Source organism: Brachyistius frenatus, unplaced genomic scaffold (assembly GCF_029030835.1).
Source record: "Brachyistius frenatus isolate BFR_SWC_R1_liver_20210118 unplaced genomic scaffold, ASM2903083v1 Contig_12, whole genome shotgun sequence".
Taxonomy (NCBI): domain Eukaryota; kingdom Metazoa; phylum Chordata; class Actinopteri; family Embiotocidae; genus Brachyistius; species Brachyistius frenatus.
Window position 1 is genome coordinate 3,902,203 of NW_027210611.1, and position 23,101 is coordinate 3,925,303.

The following is a 23,101-nucleotide window of genomic DNA, read 5'->3' on the forward strand; positions in this document are numbered from 1 at the left end:
TGGGCCTATAAATACCAGCCTGCAGGGTCATTGTCTCTCCGTCTCTCTCGTAGGCTTGACAGCTCCTGGTTTTGGCCCTGGTGTGACCCGTTTTCCTCATTCGTCACTCATCAATGTTCCACTCACAACTGACGCCATTCCCCCCTCACACCCTATGCCTTTTGTAAATATGCTTATTTTTAATCTAACAAAATAGGTTACAGGCAATTTAACCCGTCTTGGTTTACAGCCGGTTTGTGTCGGTGCTAAAAAAAGAATGTGGAAAAACTTTGACCCGATGGTGGCGCTAGATAAAAAAAAAGTCAGGGGATCAAAACAAATTCCTACAATTTATCTTGTACAACAATCACAATAACCAGCAATCACAGATTTATCACACAATGAATTTATTAATCTGTAATCTTAAATCATTTCTAATATAAATCTTTAGTATGTAAATTATATTTCAATAAACATTGTCCACAATCATTTACAGGTTAAGTCAGAGAGTTAAAGCTTCCCTCTGGCAAATCCAGCAGTAAACATCTACCAATCACACACTTACTACATAGAAAGGAAAAGAAAACACATTCATCAACTGGCACAAAGGCTCATGGGATACAGACCAACAAGAAAGCCCTTTCAAAAGTGCAATATACAGCAGTCATGTTGAAGTGTCTTTAAATAGAAGCTCCCATTTAAGAACAGTTAAAATAGACAAATATATTTCTACAATATATTTGGCAATGCATCACTCTTTTTCTTCAGATATGTATAAAAAGTGTCATTTTTCCTGATGTTCTTCCTCGTGTCAGTTTTGTTCACATCACGTCACAAAATGAGTTTCAACTGATGGAAGACATTTTAGCAAATTCTCTGTTGAACAGCAAAGTAGTGATTCAGTTATTTCAAGTCAGTAAAATCAAACGATCACTTCTAAGACACTCAAAGGATTATTGATTGAAAAATTATATGGTTTGTATTGGAAAACGTCAAGTATAAAAAATTATATATCATTTTTGGACTTGTATTATTTGAAGGCTAAGATTTATATTTTTCTTTTTGACACACTGCAGGTTGTGCACATTTCACACCCCAAATAACGTATTCAGAACATTACACAGCGACAGCATAGAAGAAAAAAAAAACATCTGTTTCTGTCATTAAAATATTTCTATGAATAAGCATATTGTTTTGTTTGTTTTTACAAAACAAACACCGTTTCTTCACCTACGAGTTCTCTGTATCTTATTAAAAAAACAAAACAATCATAATATCTTCACTAAATTTAATTTAAAACCATCAGGAGAGATAATTCAAATGAAACTCGAAACATTTAAAGCACTGAAATGTCCGTTTTGATCTGTGCTACATCTTTTTCAGCCCCCCGGGGTTAGAGTTGGGGGGGGGGGCCTTTGCACATTCTTAGTGTTTTGCATGCATAGAAACCAAGTGGCCACATTCTCCTCTGTCGTAACCATCAGAAACAATGCGCTGAATTAAAGCCTGTTTGCTGAAGATAACCAAAACAAAACGCCGTGTCGGGACTTTTACAGAAGCCCCGCCGTGTCATGATTGCAATGCAACGAATCTGTTTCCTCTCATTTCTGACAGGCAGAAAAGGCAACGGTTATATAGGTGACAACATGCATGTGTTCATGTTACGGATATAAGGTGAAGGCTCGTTCTACCACGGCATTCACAACAAATGCCCGCTTAAAAGAGTCGCTTACCCCGGTAACGGTTGGTTAACGGAAGGTTTAAGCAAGTAACAAAGTTAAATTTGTGAAATTCTTCATCTTACACCAGTTCAGGCAACAAACTGAAAGCGTTCGACTGAATTTAATCTGAAGTTGTTAACAAACATGAGTTTCCACGTCGCTCTCGCGTCAAGCGACTCCCTTTTTGTGGTCACGTTTTTTTTTTTTCCACATTTGTTTGTCAGCAGTCAGACGGTTGTTAAACCTTCTAAAACAACAGTAGCGCTTCCTTTAACATCTCTGGACCTATCAGGTCACTGGGAACAGAGTTGAATATGTATATTTTTGCAATAGCAGATCTTGATTTGATGAGGATTTAATCCACTTGCTTACTGGAAATAAGACATTCCTGTCTGCTTCTCTTATCCAATTCTAATAAGTTTTTTTTATTTTTTTTAAAGGATAATGATTAAATCACAAGAAATACGGATATTACAACAGAAATTTCCCACACCGCAACAAGAGATTTGAACCGTATCGAACCTTAATGGTGCGACGTAGACTTTTATCACTGGGCAGGTTGCCCGTTTGACGCCCTCTTCTTTTAGGAGACGAATGAAATCAGGACGACAAACAATTCCGCCCCAGGAGAAAGCAGAAACACAAGTTTTCCTCCTGCAAAGACGCCTACAGAAGAACCGTCTGTAGGTGCCGACACATCCGTACCTGCACACACAAGCTTATCACATTCAGAAATGCAACAGTGCGCCCATCAGCTCGGAGTGACGTTGGATACCCTCAACGCTACATTTAAACCAGCTTTTATTATTTAAAAAAAAAAGGTAGCGCATGCTCACATTCAATAGATTAACTTTGCTTTCCTTCATCCTTTTCAGCCTTCGTTCAGCACCTACAATTCACCCGACGTTTAGTTTAATAACCTCGTGAGCGAGCCGAAAGCCGAGAGACATTTTTAATAACGCCGCAGCTTTCCACTGAGCTCGCTTCTCCGTCAGGGCTCAAACACCCTGAACATTTTCCACCCAGAAGTCAGATTTACACCCGCTCGCGCGGCCCCGTTCAGAGGAGGTCAGTTCCATCGTAGACCACAGGCTTGTCTAGACTCAGATGATACAGCACTTTCTTCGAGATGAACCTGATCAACGGCAAAGACAGAGAAGCATTTCACTCCAGGTTTGATCTCAAAGCAGAAACGGTGGTTATTCTGAACAGTGGACACGAGATAAACAGTCGGCGCGTCGGACGGCTGACCTGGAGAAGGAGTTGTCAAAGATGAGTGTGTATTCTCCGGGGTTTCTGACTTTCAGCTCCCCCTGCATCGTCTCCTTGTGGGAATTACAGCGGGTCAGCGGGATCAAAACCTGCACAGGAAAGAAATCCTGGCTGACATTTGTTGTAACGGCAGAGAAGTATTTCTGTACGCTTCAGGTGCAGATTTGAACGAGTGACGGGACCAGAAGGCAGGGAACGGATTACATAACGTTTGAACAAATCTGAATCGGCTCATGGAATCTAAATCCTGATGAACGTTGGAGATCCTGCTGCGCTGAGAGAGTCCTTCGCCCGAAGGACTCTCACCCCCCCCACCCCCCACCCCCGCTGTGTGACGTTCATTAACCCCGTCCTGAGTCATCGTCCTGATGGGGAAAACGGTGTTCGCTCCTCACTGGAGGGCTGCGCTACGGCTGCATGAGTGAAAGCAACATTATTATTTATATATTATGCCTACTTTATCATTCAGGAAATATCAGCTGAATAATTCAGCTTTTTGTGTATGCATACTGCATTTTACATTAGTAAGTCACAGAATTCAGAGTGCCACCGGCGGCAGGCTGAGACCGAGCACTCGTCCTTCTCATGACATGACGGAGGAGGAAAAGATGCATATGTAAGCACGTGACTTACATCCTTGAATCCTTGTCATGTATGTGTATTGACACTCTGCGATCACCGATTGTTTTTACCACCAGGTGGCAGTGGCAGTTCACACTATTATTATCTGTTAACAACATTAACCCCAGCAGCCCTGGAGCCAAATAATCATCCAATTGGAGAGATGTTCGCGTGCACGCCGTTTTTGGTGTTCCATCAACTCCTCAGGGAAACGTCTGGCTCTTTAGCCACTATTACATTTAGTCTTACATTTTGGATATTGTAATACAGCGATACGGCATAAGTGTTGTGTTTTTCAGATTTTAAAGGCTACATTACAGTAAAAATGATGTCATTTTGTCTGTTCTAGCTGTTTTATTATACCCATTGAGTCATTATACCCGCATTACGGATAATCAAACATCTGGTTAAATATTTTGGGGAAAGCACCAACAGCCATCCCTACAGGATCGTTGCGATATTAATACATTGATGTATTTGGTCCAAAGTATGGCGATATCTGATTTTGTCCATATGTGCTACACACTCCACCGTGTCCACCGGCTCCTCAACGACAGCAGAGCAGTGAGAGGAAACCAGATGTGTAAACTTTACCCCGGGCGGCTAAACAATGAGCCGTGAAGCTGCGCGGTGAAGGCAGCTGCAGATTGGGGTGATCGTTCCTCTGCGACACCTTTCACATTGTTTATTATTACTGATCATGAAATCAATCATGTGATCTTATCCATCATTGTGTCAGTCAGTCTTAAACCGCAGCTGATTTACAGCCGCAATCAGCCGTTAGTGTGTGTTCTTCTTTGCAGATGTCTGCATACTCAATTTTGCTTTATTTGAATCTAATGGTTTGATTGTTTCAAATCTAATTTGTTTTGGATTCTATTGAATTTTGCGCAGCCCTTTTGTCAGCTTATGTTTGTCTGTAAAAATGTGTGTGTTCTATATCCATGTTCCCTTCCCACGCATGCTGGCGACTCACCTTGGCCTGCTCCAGCGGAGTGTCGCCGCTCTCCCTGTACACCACGCTGAAGGAGATGCTCTTTGGCTCAGAGGTGAAGGTCCAGCAGACAGTGGGACCAGGACTGCTCATGGTAATGGGGATGATGCTGTAGCAGCTCGACTTGATGAAGAGCTCTCGAGAGCTGTCGCCAAACTCGGAGATGTCGTCCACCGTGAAGTGGATAGAGAGCCTGCAGCACGGGAAATAAGCCAAGACAGTTCACACTACCGAAGCCCTCCAGATTACAATTCATTTTATCATAGAATAATGGGATACTTTTTGGATAGAAAATCACAATTAAATCAAGTTGATATTTTCATATTTGCTTGTTTTATCCAACCAAAAGTCCAAAATCACAAAGTATTGAGTTAACTATCATGTGAGCCTGAGAAAAACATTAAACTCATATCTGAGAAGCTGAAACAGGAACATTTTGGGGAATAATTCTTTTAAAAGTGGATTAAATGAAAAATGTAGTTGTACATATAGTTGTGAATTATTTTTCTGTTTAGTGACTGATTTTACAGAAAGCAAAGGGCAGGAAACCAGACGTTTCTCCAAAACATGCTGCTGTTTTAAAGTAAGCGGATGGAATCAAGTAGCGACATTTCTATTTCATATCTTATTTGCTGCTTATTGCTCTGATGAGCAGGAAAACTGTGATTAGAATATTTCAGTATATTCTGACCAGACCAAACGATCTAACCGTCAGATTCATTTATAATGACAGTAATTACACCTTACTTTGCAGCTAATAAGTAGCCTTGACCTGCAGGCCTCAAGCACAGATGAGTGGACTTCAGAGGTCTGAAGTTTACTTCTTTCCAACTTCACATTTCTTTTATTTTGAAACTTCAGGCTCAACTGACTCAAACTAATTTCATGCTGCTTCCTCTGGAGCCACGGAGACGAATATTGAATGTGTTATTTTTTTCACATATAAAGTCACAGTGCCTGAAGCCTATAAATAGACGACATTTTTGAAAGTCAATGGCGTTTCTTTTTGACAATCCAAAATCCAGGGCTCCATACTGCAACCGTTTGATGAAAATTATAGTTGACATGATTGTCTTCAAAAGATCACGACTTAACAACACGGCACCACCAGTTAAAAACTACAGTCCGGGGTCAACGCTGTATATTTTATTTTTGGTGAAAGGATTTAGCTCGTTGCTCAGCAGCTCTTCATTTGAGGCAGATGGCTGCTGACATTAGGCCTTAAAGCTTTTTCCACACTTACTAAACAAACCTCCTCCACGTTACAAGAGAAGCGAAACAAGAGCTTCTGCAACACTTACCACATAACATTTAGAGGAGCTGTTAACACACCTACTAGTGTCAATTTTCACTTCCCACTGAGATTTCAAGGCTTTCACCACAAGACTACAGGAAACCTTAAAGCTGAATCTCGTGACCTTGTCAACAAAACCTCTGAAACACTTGTGTGTGGGTTTTTTTTTCTTCCAGTGTGACTTTTGCTGGATGTGAAACTCACGTGAGTTCTCCGGACTTCAGCAGGCAGATCTCTGCATCCTGCACCGCAGCACCGAGGTCCTCGGCGTCCTCCGCTGTGATGTCACCTGCACTGGCACTGCTGGTTCTGACCACAATGACAGATGTTTTACATTTATGGATCATTTACTAATCTATAGATATCTGATTTAAAAAAACAATACACATCCAATGAAAACATATGTACTGCAAAACTGCAAATATCAGCATGTGTTAAGAGTACTTACTTCTCCATTTTGTAAAAGCCAATGTATGCAAGACGCCGTTTGAAGATAAAAAAAAATGTAAATTTGTTTTCATTTGAATTTAAAAATGTAATTTTCCTTGATGTTTCTAATGATCATGCTCCTGAATTTCTTCCCTCTGTTGCACAGATTGCCAGATTTGTGACAGCTTAAGTTCGCCAGAGTTCAACTGGAACAGACTAAACAGTTTCAGATGTAGCACGTTGTAAAGGAAACGTGTTAACAACAAATCTGTTTTGGTGGCTGCAATTAATCTGCCGTGTTGTGGTTTATAATCTCTGCTCCTTGCTGTGTCTGTGTCAGTTTCAATTTTCCCATCAGTGACGGCAGGAGATACGTACAGTTGTGCTGCCCCCTGCTGTCCGAGGCCGGGAGAGCTGGCGGTGGCAAAAGAAAGGGAGTCGCTGTCATAGACGCCGCTCACTTCCTCCTCTGTGATGATGTCAAAAACACCATCGTCCTGCTTCTCGCCTTCATCTGCTCCTGGAAAATAAACATCAGCCACATGTTCATGACTGGACCTTATATTCCACTCCTACAGGACTGCGTGTGCCAACACATCCCCAATTTACAGCAAATACCTAAACCTTTGACACATTAGTGTCAGGGAGTGTGTGTGTGCGTGTAACATTGTGCATCAACCTGAAACACCCGTCACAGCTCTGCCAGCCTGCAGCAAGCGGCTGAACGGAGTCCCCGGTGTGCTGTTAGTCACTTCCTCCTGCGGGTGGCGCTCAATGACTGCACTGTGCTGGTTGTAGCAGTCCTTGCAGCAGCGCTCCCTGTTGCCGCCCTGCAGGGTGCTCACTGTGTTGCTGCAGCAGTAGTAGCAGAAGGGACGCCCACACAGTCTGGGAGAAGACAAAACATGATTGAGATTGACAGTGTGGGTAAAAATGACTTAATATATCGCAGTGGAGTGTAGAGAAGATGACTTAGTACGAATAGTAGCTGTTCATGTTTAGGTAAACCATGAACACATGCACAAAATAAAAAAAAGTGGCATTTTATGTTAAATGGCCCGTGTAAAAAAAAGTCCATTTAGGAAGTTTTTTCCATTGGTGGTACATTTTGAAATTGGCACCAAAGCAAAAAAGACCTAAACAGCAAAAGTACTTTAGTTTCCAGCTTTGACCTTGAGGTATATCTCGACATCTCTGCTCTAAGAGTCTTTAAACAGTGTTACGGGGTACCGTGTCTCAGGCTGTAAGTAGAGAAGCAAATGTAAAAGTAAGTATGTAAAAGTAGAGAAGCGAAAGTAAAATCACAAATAAATTTGACAGGAGTAAATTACTGTAATGATGCATCAATGTCTTGTTTTTGTGAACAGACTTAATATTCTGTTGTTTTTGCTGTTTCTTTTCCTTTGTCTAGCAGCTTTTGTCAATAACCGTTCTCAAAATGTTGTAAAATTCTCATATCCTCAGCAGATTTTCTTGCTTTCACACTCAATGTAAACACATAAATGATGCAGTGAAGCACCAAGTTCAAATTAATTGCAACGTTTATTATTAAAACTGCAGACGTGTACAACAGCAAACTTACAGGGTAAACAAACAAAATATTTAAACTAACTGTTGAACCCCTCCAAATATAAATATAAAAACAGAGGGCAGGCTGCCTTATCACGTGAAGTGTAAATGAGAAGTGAAATTAAGGATTAAAAACATCAGTGTCACAGTTCCTTAGACATTTATCTGTCTTCATGTCAAGTTGGTTTTTGTTTTGACAACAGTCTTGACTTCATTTCTCGTAACGTGTTTTGCATATGTGGCAACAATTTACAGAATAAAGTAAGTAAGTGTTGTGTTGCAGAGTGTAAACCGGCTGCTCTCAGACTCTAACAAACAACAACAGAAGTTCAAAGAATGAGCTCTAGCAATCTGAAAAAGTGGCGAGTAGAAGCATTAAGAGCAGTTTTATTGGTTGATATGTATTTTTGCTCATTAAACAGAAGATAATCTGACCTGCAGGTGTTCTTGCGGAACCACCAGCTGAACTCGGTGTGACAGCCCAGGCAGTAGTTGACGTCTCGCTCCGTCTCCTCGTCCCGCAGTTTCTGCTCAAACTCCAGGGCATCTGACTTTTGCCAAAGTGCATCTTTCTCCCTGCAGAAAGCACAAACTAGTGTAATAGTATATAACCCTCAAAATCACACTGTAGAGAAAACAATTGAGGACTTTAGGCAGTGGCAAAAACAATGTGTCTCCATCTTGCTCGGGAGGTACAAATACCATTTACCGCAACAAATACCAAGAAAAACAGACAAAAAAGGTGCAACGCAAATGAATTTGAACAGATCTGGGAAAATCGGTGGAAACAGGAAGGCTGTTTGTACCTGATGAGCTCCACAAGCCTCTCCTCCAAATTGATTTTGGTACGGTAAAGATCGTCGAGTTCAGCAGCTGTCTTAAGATCGAAGCTCTGTTTGTCCTGTGTGACTTTCCGTAGGTTTTCACCCATCTCATGACAGGCCCGCTGAGCCACTGCGAGACCTTCCTCAGTCCTGCAAATCGGACAAAACACCAGCCAATACATTATACGTCCAAAAAAACATGGAGAATCTCAGGTGGCTTTGATTGTTTCCATGCAAATATTTTTTGGGCCAGATATTTAAAAACAAGAAAACAACTGCCAAAATTGTAGAAAAAGAATTTGTATTTTTTTTTCTTATCTAAAGAACACAAGATTAAGAAAGTTTCATCACAGAGCTTTCATTTAGTCCAGAATGTGTGATTATGAATACAGTATCTCACCTTGATAAATTCCCTATCAGATGGATTATTTCGTCTTCTTTCTGCTGAATGAGATTTTCAGACTCGGCCATCTGGATGTTTTTCTCCTCAATCTGTTGGCAATATCTCTGATTCTCAGCCTGCAATCAGTACAGCAAATCAGGACATTATTTCTGGTTCTTTGTGAATTATGCTTGTGACCATAACATTATGATTACTTCAATTGCCAATATACACAATGGAACTGGAATTTGTGTTTTCGTTTATCAAATCCCAGACACGACAATGCGGCTGGAGCTGCACATACTCTACGTGCGTTTTGTCACGGCATCGCCTTCCAATGTTGTCTGCAGTGCGCCAATGTTTAACAGCTAACAGGTTTCATTCCTCGTACAAAACCACGTTGGACGTAAAGTAAGTGACCGCCTCAACACTTTGGTTTTGGGATGCTGATCAACAGAAAGAAAGTCCCTTTACTGATAATTAGAAAACAGATCTTTACAAAATGGCCTTTGAAGTGAGTGACATACCTTTAGCAGCAATTACAATCTTCAGTCTGTCAATCAGCGTTTCGCATTTGGACACTAAATTATTTTATGCAAAACTCCTCAGTCTGTCAGGGAACAATCTGGATCAGACAGTGAGTCGCAAATTTATAGTCGGTCTGAGATGTTGTTGACGTGGACGTGGCCACTCTGGGACAGTAACTTGTCGATTTTAAACCATGCCTGTTGGCTTTGAATTTCAGTTTGGCCTCATTAGCACCTCTGACAGTACCAGCTCTACTCACTTTTGGTCCCAGGTACTTTTTCTAGATTTTGTTTTCCACTGCAGATAGTAACCTCGTGTTACTATATTGATGTCACATGAAACTGCCGTCAAATGTCATCTTCAACACTGCACGCAGAGGCAATAGTGGATATGGAGGGGATACTGTTCTTAATTCTCGGTATGTAGCCGTTAGACATAGAAAGGGGAACATCTTCGCTTAAAAATTGCAGCTGTAGCTTGGCGAGTTTACAATGGCATGTAGCGATGCAGTGACTTCATGCTGACGTCTGGTCAATCTGCGGTCTGCAGTGTTTTCATCTCACTTTTTAATATCAGCTCAGCTTGGAACTTCCACAGAGATGATGGCAAAAAGACTACCAAGTACTTTTACCCAAAGGAAACCCAAAGGAGGTGAGTCGAGTCGAGCCGAGCCGAGACGACACCGACAGTTAAAAAGGGTCTCATTTCTTTTTAAGCAAATTTTTGGACCACAAACCCTCCTTATAGCTGACTTCAAAGTCTTGTAATAGGAATCTGTGCAGATTCATGTAGACAGAGGGGTCGACGTACCCGCCTGTGTCAGTGTACCAAACTTTTTACGCAGCGACTTATATTCTCACCTCAAGCTGTTTGAGTTTGTTCTCCAGCCCGACAACTTTCTCCTGCTCGCTCACCAGCTGCATCTTCACTCCCTCCAACTCCTGATTCACGCTCTGGTTGAAAAAAAATTCATCATAAATTTATCGCACTGAAGACTTTGATTACATGATTAAAAATCAGACATTGTAGCAAATTTACAAATCAACAGTTCGAGTATTTAAAAAAAAAAAAAAAGAGGAAAGTGATGCAATTAAGCAGTATATGTTTATATGCACTGAAGTAACCGGAGAAGTAAAAGAAACTGGTTAGGGCAGGAAGACAAAGGGAACATGCTGAAGTGTATGTAAACACGCCACATTTGTTTAGCTGAGCTGTTAATGTCTGACCTGTAGTTGGTTTCCGTGGCTCAGGGCTTGGCTGCTGAGCTGGAACCCGAGTCCCTGAATCTCCTCCTCGCTCGTCTCCTGCGCAGCTTCGGCCTCCTGGTGGGCTTTGCTCAGCTCTTTCTGCAGTTTATTCTTGGATGCCAACAGACCCTCGTCGTCAAGGAGCTGACAGCGGAGTTCCTGGTTCTCCTGACGCAGCTGCTCCATGCAGGTATTCAGCCGGTCTGCCTCCTGCGCCGCCTCCTCCTCCAGCTCCTGCAGCTTAGTTGACAGGCCCTCCCAGCGCAGGCGAGCCTCCTCGTTCTCAGCGTTCAGCATGCACACGTGGACACCGAGTTCCGCCGTCTCCGTGTGGGCTCTGTGAAGCGCCTCCCTCGAATCACTCTGCTCCAGACACAAGGCTTCATATCTACGCTTAAGTTTATCGAGTTCCTCTCTGGAGGTCGTCACCTCCGCAGCCAGACCCGCTCGCGCCTGCGCCTCACCGTCACGCTCGCGGACAAGAGCCTCCTCGCGCTCCCGGGATCGCAGAATCTCGTCCACGTGCCGGCGGTTCAGCTCCTCCACCTGGGCCTTCAGTTGCTCTGCTAAAACGCGCAGGTCCTCTCTGGAGGCCTCCGTCACCTCCTGCAGGGCCTGAACTTTCATCCTCTCCTCAGTCCCTGCCAGGAGCTGAGCCCGGAGCTCCACCAGCTCTTCCCGGAGCCTGGTTGCCTCCCTCAGGTTGAGCTCCAGCTGAGCCTCGGCAATAACCAGCCTGATCGGGGCCTCTTTGGTCTCCACTGAGGAAGTCTGATGTTCATCGTGAAGCTTCTGCATCTTTTCGTTGCTCTCTGCGGCTCCTTTTTCATCATGCATCTCTCCTGTCCTGCTCTCCAGCTCGTCTGCTTGAGCCTGAAGCCGACCACATTTTACAGTCTGCTCTCTCAGCTTCTCTTCAGTTTCCTGCAGCTTTTCAAGTAACTCCGCTTGGCTTCTCTGGGACGCTGTGAGGCTCGTGTCCAACTTTTCAGCTTTGGTAGTGAGTGAGTCCAAATCTTGTCGAGTTGTGACCAACTGTTTCTTCAACGAGGACTGAACGTCTAGAAGCTTCCCATTTTCATGCTCGAGCTTCTTTAACCGAGCATCTGATTCTTCCTTCTGAAGAAGCGCCCTCTGGTAAATCTCTTCCAAATGTAGGTTTTCATCCACAAGCTTCTTCTCCCGGTCTTCCACAGACATCTTTGCAGCCTCTACTATCCCTTTCAAGTGCTTCTCGGAGGCCCTCAAAGAAGCTAGCTGCTCTAACAAGACAGCCCTGCTCTCAGTCAGCTCTGTAATGCTCGCCTCACTCTTCTCAACCGATTGGAGCAGTTTTGTGTTTATTTCCATGAGATTGTTGCATTGGGTTTTGGAGTCCTCGACGTTCTCGGTTTCATCGCAGGAATTGACGTCGTCATTGAGTTGAGAGCTCAGAGTTTCTTTCGCAACATGTAGCTTCTCAATCTGCTCTTCTAAATGTTTGATTCTTTCTGAACTCGCCGCTTGCTCTTTCTCGCTGCTTTTCAGACTTTTTCTTAAATCCAAAATCAGGCTCTCGAGCTCCTCATTCTGGCTACTACTCGTGCTCCAACGCTGCTCCACCTCCTCCCTCTTTTCTTGCAGTCTTTTCCTCAGTTCCTCTGCCTGCCGTTCCCTGCACTCCAGAGAGGCCTGTAGACCCTGAAGCTGGGCTCTCAAGTTCCCCGTCTCCTTCTCTTTTAATGTCAGCGCTCCCTGAATTCGTCCGACTGCAGTTTGGAGCTCCTCCAACTTCCCGAGCGCCTCCTCCTGTTCGTCATGGGCTCCGGCTTTTACTTCCACCAGCTTCTCCTCGCTGCTCCTCAGCTCTTCTTCCCTGAGTTTTAGTTCCTGTGACAGACGTTCGACGTGCCTGGCTCTGTCCTCAGCCTCTCGTTTTGCCTCCAACCGCTCCTCCTCTGCAGTCTTGAGTTTATCCAGGAGTTCCTGGATTTTCCAGGCTGAGTCGCAGTAGCTCGCCGTTTGTTGCCCCTTTTCTTTAAGAGCCTCGTCTAACTTGGAGAGAAGCTCCATATTTTTGTTCTCAGCAGCTGCAAGTCTGTCTTGAAGTTCACTGCTTGTTGTTTCCCTGCAGGTATGATGGTGATTTATTTTCTCCTCATTGCCTGTTTCTTGGTTACTTTGGGCTGCTGTAGATGTCGCACTACCAGACTTCTGACTTAACAACTGGCCTTGAAGGTCCTTAACGACACCTTTCAGCTCAGCAGCCTCTTTGCCCAACTCCTGAACCCGTACCAAAAGCTCCCGCTGTCTGAGCTCCGACTGGTCGAGCTCGATGCGCAGATTCTCTGCAATGCTGGAGGGAGAAGGTTCCTCCAGTTCTCCCAGTTCACCAAGCAGACTGTGACTCAAGTCCGGGATTGGGAGAAACTCCTGTGCCTGGTCAATGCGTAGAAAGAGAGGTCCGGTCAGGTGCTGTAAATACTGTATCAGTCACATTCAGATTATCTTTACAGAATATGTATAGCAGTATTTCTGTACCTGAGAGTGGGAATAGCTGCTAACCAGGCTGTTGATGCTGGAGCAACGACTGGGAGGCTTCCACAGGTAAGCCGGTGAGCCACTTCCTAATGTTCGCCTTTGACATGAAGAAATACCAAATATCAGGGTCACAAACCAAGATAAAGAAGATAAAGGTCAACATTCAGCCACCAATCTACACAGAAAATAAAACCTGGGTTAGACTATGAAAGAGTCTCTACTTTATTTGAAAGCAATAATGTCTTCATCATTTTAAAGAAAACAGTAGTTTGGTAAGACTTACAGGGAAACCAAGACCATGTCCAAAATGTACAAATACAAACCGCTTCACAGTTATGAGGAAAGATTTTTTTTAAATGATGCAATATTTCAGAATGTAACGGTGTTTCATTGTGGTTGATTTCTAGAATAACTTCCTTGATTAGAAACACTGCTGACAATTCATTTTAAAAGTACTGTAAATATCCATCTGTTAGAAAGCTACCGTTCACTCTGTGGCCATCTTATTAGCTACAACTGTACAGCCAAAAACAATCCAATCCAATTGTCTGGCCAAAGAGGACAAGTTTATGATGCCAGTAATGTTGATGTTAACACTCTCAGAGGAGTTAATTTAATTGTGTTTTAGCAGTGCGGTGGTGTTCTGCACTGCATTATATTTAGATGGTGTTTCTAATTGTCTGCCCCCTCATGTACATAGAAGGGGAAGAGAAAATTACAAACACTTCTCAATTCAATGAAATCCATGATGACCTCAGTAATAAAAATGTAATTTACACAGATCCTTGCCTGTAATTTACAACTGCACAGATAGACATGTTTACATTTCTGCATGTGCAATGACTGCCTTTCCTTTATTATGGCACCAAACTACATAGACGTACTTTAAACTTTCATTAGAACTTATAAAGACAATGTAAAAAAAAAAAAAAAAAAAAAAGCCTCTTTAAAAGATTATTAGGAAGCTAGGTTAGGTTAGGTTAGGTTAGGTTCGGTAGTTACTTTATTAATCCCCGAGGGGAATTTTTTTTAATGAGACCAAAACTAAAATGTTATCAATACAGTCATGTGAACGTTTTTCCTCAAAGAAAGCATTGCAAAATGACCTTATAAGAAGTGATTAATCACCTTTAATCTATCTTTTCAAACAGCTAAAAGGAGTAAAGAGTTTTATTAGTTGAAATTAAGACTAAATTATAAAAATAAACGACATATACAGCAATGATTCAATCTACTTCTGCACACTTCTCTGAAATATTAGTTGGCAACTTGTGTTCTCAGTAAACCTATATCTGGAAGATTTGCTGCGTGTGTGTGTGTGTGTGTGTGTGTGTGTGTGTGTGTGTGTGTGTGTGTGTGTGTGTGTGTGTGTGTGTGTGTGTGTGTGTGTGTGTGTGTGTGTGTGTGTGTGTGTGTGCGCGGACATAATTTCAGGCTACTTCTGAGAAATGACAGGCAGAACAAATATTTCCTTTGAAGCACTTGCTAAAAAGAAACTGCAAAATGTACAGAGGTTTACTGTCTGATATGATCCTGTTCAATGATATCTAAAAGAAAAACTGCTTTTAAAACTTAAATCCTCTTTGGACAAATTCATTCAACTTTTGTCAGGCCATAGTTAATGGTGTCGCATGTGTTGCTGCACTGCATTATATTGTTTACATATATTCACATAACAGTCAAAATAATGTGATGCAATACAACACAACACAATACAACACGCAGTGTGCTTTGAAATAATGGTCTACATCCTGTAGAGTGACTGAGAATTCATTAGAAAGAAGGGATACATTCACAAAGGTCAGGAACTGAGATTAACACTCACACACCATCAGTACCCACACGCATGCTCACGTAACCACGCACACACACACACACACACACAATTTATACACACGCATGTAAGAGAAGAAGGAGAAAAAAAAAAGAGCTGTGAATGTGCAAGATGATAAGATAATTAAGTGTTACCTCAAGTTGTGAAATACGCAGTACTTCGTCACCATTATTTTACATTAGCTGCACTAAAGCGGTGTGTTACTTCTAATTACATTAGGTCTCCTTAAGATCAATTTACTAATCATTTCCAAAAGGGGGGAAGAATTATACTTTTTATTTGTGTTTTTGAGAAAGCTGCAAAAGTTGTGAAAGTGTAAACAGATGACTGTGGGTTACCTTGCAAATGTTGGCCAATCCGCATCAAGGTCGTAACCTCGGGCCGCCACATCAAATTGGATCTGGTTGAGCTCATAAAGATGGTTGATTATGTCAGCAGTGAGGTGAGACTTGACAAAGGGACTACGGGCATAATACCAGTCACTGCAAACAAACATGGAACACAATACTGTAAAGGACACAAATACAAACCTGAGGTAGACTCTACACGGCAGACACTGTAAATTCTCATATAAATCTAGAAGTCAAATAATAGCACGATTGGATTCTTTCTCAAGTTAAGTCATTTCACAGCATGTGCATCCGAGACCTCAACTGGCTGACTTCCTGTTGGCTCCCCGCACACATAAATTGGATAAAATATGAGATAGACTTAAAGCCAAGTCGACAAATCTTTTAGTTTTTTGTGACTATAACTGTGCATCTTGCATCATTTTCCGTCTCTATTGGCATTTTTTTTTTTTTTAACATTTTGGTTGTGTTGCATCTCTGTTGTGTCATATTTGGGACATTTGGTCTCATTTTGCATTTCTTTGTAGTTATTTTGTGTGTTTTTCTGGTCATTTGGTGTTTCTCTGTGATCATTTATTGTCTCATATTGGTCATTTTTGCAACACTTTGTCGTGATTTTGACTCTGGTTAGGTTACATCTCTTCATGTATGCCTCATTTTGGTTGTTTGGTAGAAAGCAAATAAGCTTATTCATCAAAATGTTAACAGACACCTCTAAATACATATATTTCAATTGAAATCATGTAAATCCGGTAGTTAATGTTTCTCAGATTGCGCGTGATTGGTTATGTACAGCATTTACCTTTACCTGAGCAGAGCGTCTATAACATGCACACGTTTAAGGAATATCAAAAGCCAACAGTACAGGACAGAAGGTATTGTAATTTCACCTCCTATCCCATGTTGGTTAACTTTCTCAAAATACTATGGCAATAAAAGACGCCTTTGGTTAAATAAAAGTAGAATAAAACCAAAATTAAACTGGCATTTGCTCTGGTGGGAAACAGGAAGTGAGACGTGTTGGGAGTCGTCTACGGTTTAGTTAAATAGTAGTTGTGTTTTCAACAAAAAGAGAAATAAAACATAAATCAGGAAGAGAGTCTCACTTCCAAAGAAAGGACACTGGTAAACAGTGGAGTCCCTCCCTGCCATAAAACACAAGACACATCTATGCAACTTCAAAACAACAGATATCAGGTGTATAAACGTGACCTCTGACCTTGTGACCTTCTGATTTATAAGACACTGCTGCAGTGTGTCGGCAAGACGTTGGTGAACGAGCGAGTAGCGGATGAAGGCCCTTCCTTTCCCCAGCGATGTCTTCAACTGAGGAGGCACAAAAATACACACTCATGTGTGCGCTAACATGGATATGACACACATCACTGCCATGTTGTCTTACCGCTGACATGTTTTTCAAGTCTACAGTATTAAACAGGTCAGATTGTTTAACATAATATAGTTCATCCTTCCTGCATACATTCTGTGAGTGTAACAGCAGAAGAATTTTAGATATGACTTAAATGATTGAACAGTTTTATAGTTCCCCATTCCTAATTTTAGATTATCCACATTTAGAGAGCTATATTTGAACAAGCTAAGCGCAGTCCAAAAAACATGGTTCAAGTTCATTTAGATGTCCTAAATGCATGTCCAAACCACCTTCTGCTAGTTCAACGGTGGATAATTTGAGCACAAAGAAAGGTGATTGGTTTATAAGGGGTGGTAATGAGTCTCGTAATTCATCGTAGATGTGTTGAAAAATATCAATCAGTGTCATCTTCCATTCCCTTTAAGAAGCAGGTGTGCTAACACCTTGGTGGATTGTTATGATAATGGTGGATTTGCTGTAGTCAGAAAGGACACTTCTTTCTATCCATTTATTCTTCATCTTTTGCGTGGTTATACGCTGCTGCATATGTGTAATGTGTGTAAATAAGCAGAGTGTGCACGTTGTACCAATGTAGTTGCATGTTACCATTTTAATAACGCACCCTTAAAATAACGGTAAAATACTGCGGCATTAACTTAAGACCAAGTTCTTGTTGTTCAAACGCGCAATCGCTACCTCAAAATAGCAGCAACGCACCAACACCACACTTCATTTTCAGACCAACAAGCCTCTGGGTGCTCAGATGAGTGCATGTACATTTGCTTTTTAAACAAATAGGCGACGGACAGGAAAATGACAACAGCAAAGGCAGTTGCTTTGTGCTCGGACCCTTTTGCATCTGGTGTCGCATACATGTAGAGCACAAAATGTACGATGTCTACGTCTAAACCCAGACACCGCAACACATTGACAGATGGAGGGATTTAAGTAAGACAACAGACACACACACACACACACACACACACACACACACACACACACACACACACACACACACACACACACACACACACACACACACACACACACACACACACACACACACACACACAGATCTACCATAAGGACACCAGCTGTAGACTTCTTCATGTCTGTGACCCATGGACGGGATACAAAAAGGAGTGAAAGAGGAGCAAAAGTAATATTTTAAGTAAGAATACCGAAGGTCTCCAACAATTAATTAGCAGTTAGATGTTATTGACTAAACTGCGTGACTTCTGAAGAAAACCCGACTTTTAAATCCCCGAAGAAAATTTAAGCCACAGATATGTTTGGCTAAAGAATCCGACTTAATTAGCATAGAAGGAGACATGTGGACTTCCTATGTTTATGAATCAGGGCTTACTTATTAATTAAATTTCTCATGCTAAAATACAGCTTACTTATCGCAAGGTTTTCCATAATGAATGGAACAGTGGCAGTGCAGTTGAGATCCTTGGTCAAATAGATCAAAAGTAATTATGAAAGAAATGAATTGAATATCTTGATCAACAATTCAGTTTTTAAAATAACAAATGTTGAAGATCTGCTGGTTACAGCTTCTCACGTGATGTTTAAAGTTTTTGGGTCACAGATGATAATACATTTAACTGTTGGACTGCTGGTTGGACAAAATAAGAAAATGTCCCTTCTTCAAAATTATAACAGACATCATGAATCACTGATTTAAGAAAAAAATTGGGCGACAAATTTTGACAAAACAATAAATTTGAAGATGCCTGTTTTGTGCCAAATTCTCAAAGACATTTCTTGAACATTATCTTAGATTTTATAGGCCAAACATGTAATCAAGTAAATAATTAGGAGATACATTGGCAATTAAATTTTTTTTTAGCTGCAGCCACGTTTGAAAGAACAACATGTTTTGTGTGTGACAATATCCCACAAGGCAAAAACTACAGAAAATGTTTAATTTGTAAATCTCCCTCTAGAGTACTCTTTGAATGTTTTTAAACACAACAAATCCAAATATCAGGCACTCTGAAGGTTAAACAAGCAACACATGGAATATAGTACAAAGTAGGCCTAAATCAAAGACAGTTATTCTGGTGTGAAGCTCACCGCTGTGAATTCCCAGGATAGAAAGTGAGGACGAGTCAGTGCAGGTGTAAGACAGCAAGTGAATTAGCAGCACTGTGTCTAACTGTACCGGACTCACCAGGAGATTAGTTACATGGTTATCCAGTCATTGTGTATTTGTGTGTGTGGCACGCCATGGCGGCCGAGGCCGAGGCACTGAGGCTGGGCTACATGTGTGTGATGCAGAGGAGGATTACCTCAGGGATGGATTTAACAAAACGGATGCCATCGTTAGCTCCCTTGATCTTAATCAGGCAGTCGCAGAAGTAATCCCAGTAGTCTTTCCTCTGGCCAAGAAATGTTGTCTTCTCTTTCTGGTCAAACTAAGAAACACAAACCACCTTATCATTGTATTACCAAACAATGTCCTTTGTAGCAGGGATTGCACAACACCGCTTTACAACTATTATAGTTGGGACTTTGGTTCAGTTTGTAATTAACATAATTCCTATGATGTCATCCTTGTGCCACTTATGTCTGGCTAAAGCTGTCGTTTATCTCAGGACCCTCGGGATAAATCTCAAGATTAATAGCAGAGGAAAAAACAAAACAATTCTGCTCTGCAAATTTATATTTACTTTTTCAAATCTTTGCTTTTTTTCCCACTTAAAGTTTTACCTTGTAAGTCACAAAAAAAATGGAACAATCCAAGTAGAGGAAAATCTACTTGAAGGAACAACTCATAACTCATGAATACACTTAGCCTGTGACAAGGGTTTGCATTTTAAGGGTTCACAACCCAAAAAGATTGGTCTACAGCACTCCTGATTCTTTTAGCATGTCACCCTGCGCAGCAAAACAATGCTTACTCAAAACCCCTGGTCATGTCATATATTCGATCACTAAAAAGAAATGCAGCAATTATACCTCTTTCAAACCAGTGAGCATGGTTATTTGATTAATGTTCAACCCTATCCAAGCCAGTCAACATGGGTTAATCTGTGATCAGACAATCCACAGAGCACCTGGGTCACCACCCGGACAAGAAGTGTCAGGCTGGAAATGGGGCGGAGGTGGACAAGAAGATGACCTGGCTGGTGCCATTCACAATCAACAAAGAATTCTTATTTTGATAATCAACCAAAAACATTTTACAGTTCCAGCTTTCCTTGTCTTGTGCCACAACTAAATATGTTTTGGTTTTGCACGAAACAAAACATTTTGCGATTTCACATCGATCCCGAGAAAAAAAATTCACGGACATTCACAGGCATTTTTCATTGTTTTCAGATGTTTTATAGACCCAACTGTTTATCAATTAGTGCAGAAAACAATCCCCAGTTTAATGGATAAAAGAAAACATCAAATTCAAACTGAACCACCCTGATAAAACTATAAATAATAGTCATAATAGAGCTTTGTTGTAGTCAATGTTACTCGTTTCGATATGAAAACATACCTGCAGCAGGTATTCAAGCTTATAGAAGAACTTGTGCAGGTTGGCGCTGTCGTCAGTTATGGGTTCAGCACAGTCTGTGTGTTCTTTACTCAACTCTAGCACAGCATCTAAAGCAAAGAACAAGAACAAAGCAAGAGCAGTATTAATATACACACACAAATATCATATTATTGCATAAACACAAGGAGCAAACCAAAAATTTGCACACGCTGCAGGAAATAAAATAAAAAGTATCTGGGGAGCAACTTTTGCCCCCACCGGCTAAAAAAAAAAAAAAAACATGTATGTGTGAGAAAAAGTAAGAGACCATTCTAATTATTTACGCTTTTTATTTAGCTCTTAATAGCCTTATATGTATATTGCATAAATCAATAGATAAATGAAAAACATAATCACTGCAGGTGCAGGATTGCCTGGTCTGTGCCCGATTTCGTAACAGAGCTACGTGCGTGCGTAGTGTGAACAGTAATGCTGTTTGTGTGCGTGTTAGAAAGGGAAAATCAAATTAAATTAAATAAATGAAAATAAAATGATGGCTTAATGTAGGATTAGAATACTGGCCTAAGTTTGTAAACGTAAATACATGTTCACAATGTTGTCAATTTTGGCCCCTTAATCACAGCTTTTAGGGGCACTCTGAGATTTCTTGTAGTGACTGTGTGGACAGCTTAATTACCGTGCAGGTCTCTGATTATCCTCTGCAGTTGTTTTTCTCCAACTGAGGAGCAAGAGGAGGAGGCCATGGTGGAGAACGGGGGTGGGGGTGGGGGGGGGAGGGGCGATGTAATCAGGATATTCTTCATGTAGGATAAAAAGAAAATAGGAGACAAGAAGGTTATTTTTCATGCTTCGGTCATGTCCTCGTAATTTAAACAGCGAGGTGTGAAGACTATACCCTCCAAAAATAATGAATTTCAGCATGTGACTGTCAAAACCGAGGTAAACGTGAAAACAAGCACTGCCCTAAAATAGTTTCACCCTGATGTAAAAAGCGTCCCTTACAAATGCAGTGTGACATTCAGCACAACCCAAGAAGACTTTTACATTATCCTTTCACATGAACCTAAATATTACACAAACTAGTTTATGAATTAGTTAAGATGACACACTGATGAAAGCGGACAGGCTAATTAAAAGCAGACAAATCTGGTGCAGTTACAGAAGGTCCAGCATCACGACAGCTGAAATCCTTATCGCCGTTTGTAGCAGCGACAGCGTCCTTGTCAGACACGAGGTTTATCTATATTTATCTACCGTCTCCATAACAGACCAGAGAACTTCGGTCATATCACTTTTAAATGTTTTTTTTTTTTTTTTTTTTTAAAGGCAATAAACCGCGACGTAAACATCCGATTTGTCAAAAGCTTGCGAGCGCTGGAGGACTTGCACCTGCTCTTAGCTCTTCGCTTTCTGGGCTTGTTTCATCTCCATTTCTGTTTAAAAAAAAAACAACAACAAAAAAAATCATCGCAAGTTGGTTGTAAATGAAGATAAACACCTTAACGTTAGATAAATAACAACATAATCTACGTACTTGATGTGTAAAATTAGCCGGAGTGTCCTGTTTGTGGGTGATGCAGCAGAAACTTGCTGTCTTGGGAGGCGGGCTCTGTGGATGATTGACAAGCCAATCCGCTACTTGAGCACTTCCAAAAACTGAAGTCAATCCAAGTTTGGCTGAGAGACAAATGGTAAACAAACAGAAAGCTGAGACGTGTCTTGCTTTGTAAACCTATGAATAAATAAATAAATAAAAAGAGAGAGAGAATAAATAAAATAATTATACTTTTATACAAAATAATACAAGTAGTTATATAGCTAAACTACGGTTTTAGAATATATTACTTTATTTTATTGTATTCAGTCAAAGCCACAATTGGTTCCCAGATGGGTTTTGACAGTAGCTTTTCACAGCCTTAATAAAACTATTTTTTATGTTATCTTTTTTTATTCCATGCAGGCTATATGTTTTTTGTTTTAATATCATTTGTGAATAGTATTTTTTTTTCTTATTAAGTTGCATTAAATAATTAAAACTGGGAATAGCTGAATATTTAAATAAAACAAAAAGACAATAAAAAAAATTAAAACATCAAGATATAGTCAATTTCAAAAAAAGTTCTCAGATAACCTATTTAAGATTATTCATGACATCTGAATCGCAACTGATATGGAAAAGCTGCTTTTGGTGTTTGTGATTTTATCATCACTGTCATGGGGCTAGAAATATCAAAATGAAAATGAATGCAAAAATACCTTAATTATAAAAAATATATATAGGCCCACAGGAATTTGCATTATTGACTCTGTTCATGTTATTTGTTTCCTACTTATTCATAAACAGGACATTTTGGTGAAAGAGCAGGAATTCTCCGCCTTTAAACCCTGTTTAAATGTGGGTTAAATAAATGAAATGATATTGTGAACAGTTTATGTTCAAGAGGGATTACAGATTTTTGTACACACATTGTTTGTTCACATTATTAATGTGAATTTTTTTTTTTTAATTTGTTGTTTGTGTGTTTACATCCTTTCCTCCAATGCTTTTTTTTAAATTGTTTTTTTTTTTTTTTTAATAATGTTTCTCTTTTTTTGCCATGACATGAAACGTTTATGAAATGTTTAGGTAATATGTATTCACTAGCTGTTGATTAATAAGAATATAT

The 23,101-nt window shown here is 40.7% G+C and overlaps 1 protein-coding gene across 2 annotated transcripts; it reads right to left on the reverse strand.

Annotated features, from left to right (window-relative positions):
• Positions 1 to 1,904: 1,904 nt before the first annotated feature.
• Positions 1,905 to 22,179, reverse strand: fyco1b (FYVE and coiled-coil domain autophagy adaptor 1b). Of its 2 annotated transcripts, none has more exons than XM_069692328.1 (18): positions 21,970 to 22,179; positions 21,112 to 21,232; positions 20,436 to 20,542; positions 19,234 to 19,359; positions 16,784 to 16,890; positions 15,553 to 15,696; positions 13,381 to 13,477; positions 10,840 to 13,278; positions 10,474 to 10,566; positions 9,104 to 9,222; positions 8,686 to 8,853; positions 8,315 to 8,455; positions 6,990 to 7,198; positions 6,689 to 6,830; positions 6,086 to 6,190; positions 4,570 to 4,780; positions 2,952 to 3,061; positions 1,905 to 2,835 (listed from the first exon to the last, which is right to left on the reverse strand). In XM_069692328.1, the coding sequence occupies exons 2-18, from the start codon at positions 21,176 to 21,178 to the stop codon at positions 2,760 to 2,762; spliced, it is 4,461 nt and encodes a 1,486-aa protein (XP_069548429.1). In that variant the 5' UTR covers positions 21,179 to 21,232; positions 21,970 to 22,179; the 3' UTR covers positions 1,905 to 2,759. The 2 variants fall into 2 exon arrangements, with proteins under 2 accessions (XP_069548429.1, XP_069548430.1); XM_069692329.1 differs by lacking the exon at positions 21,970 to 22,179 and adding an exon at positions 21,825 to 21,843.
• Positions 22,180 to 23,101: the final 922 nt, after the last annotated feature.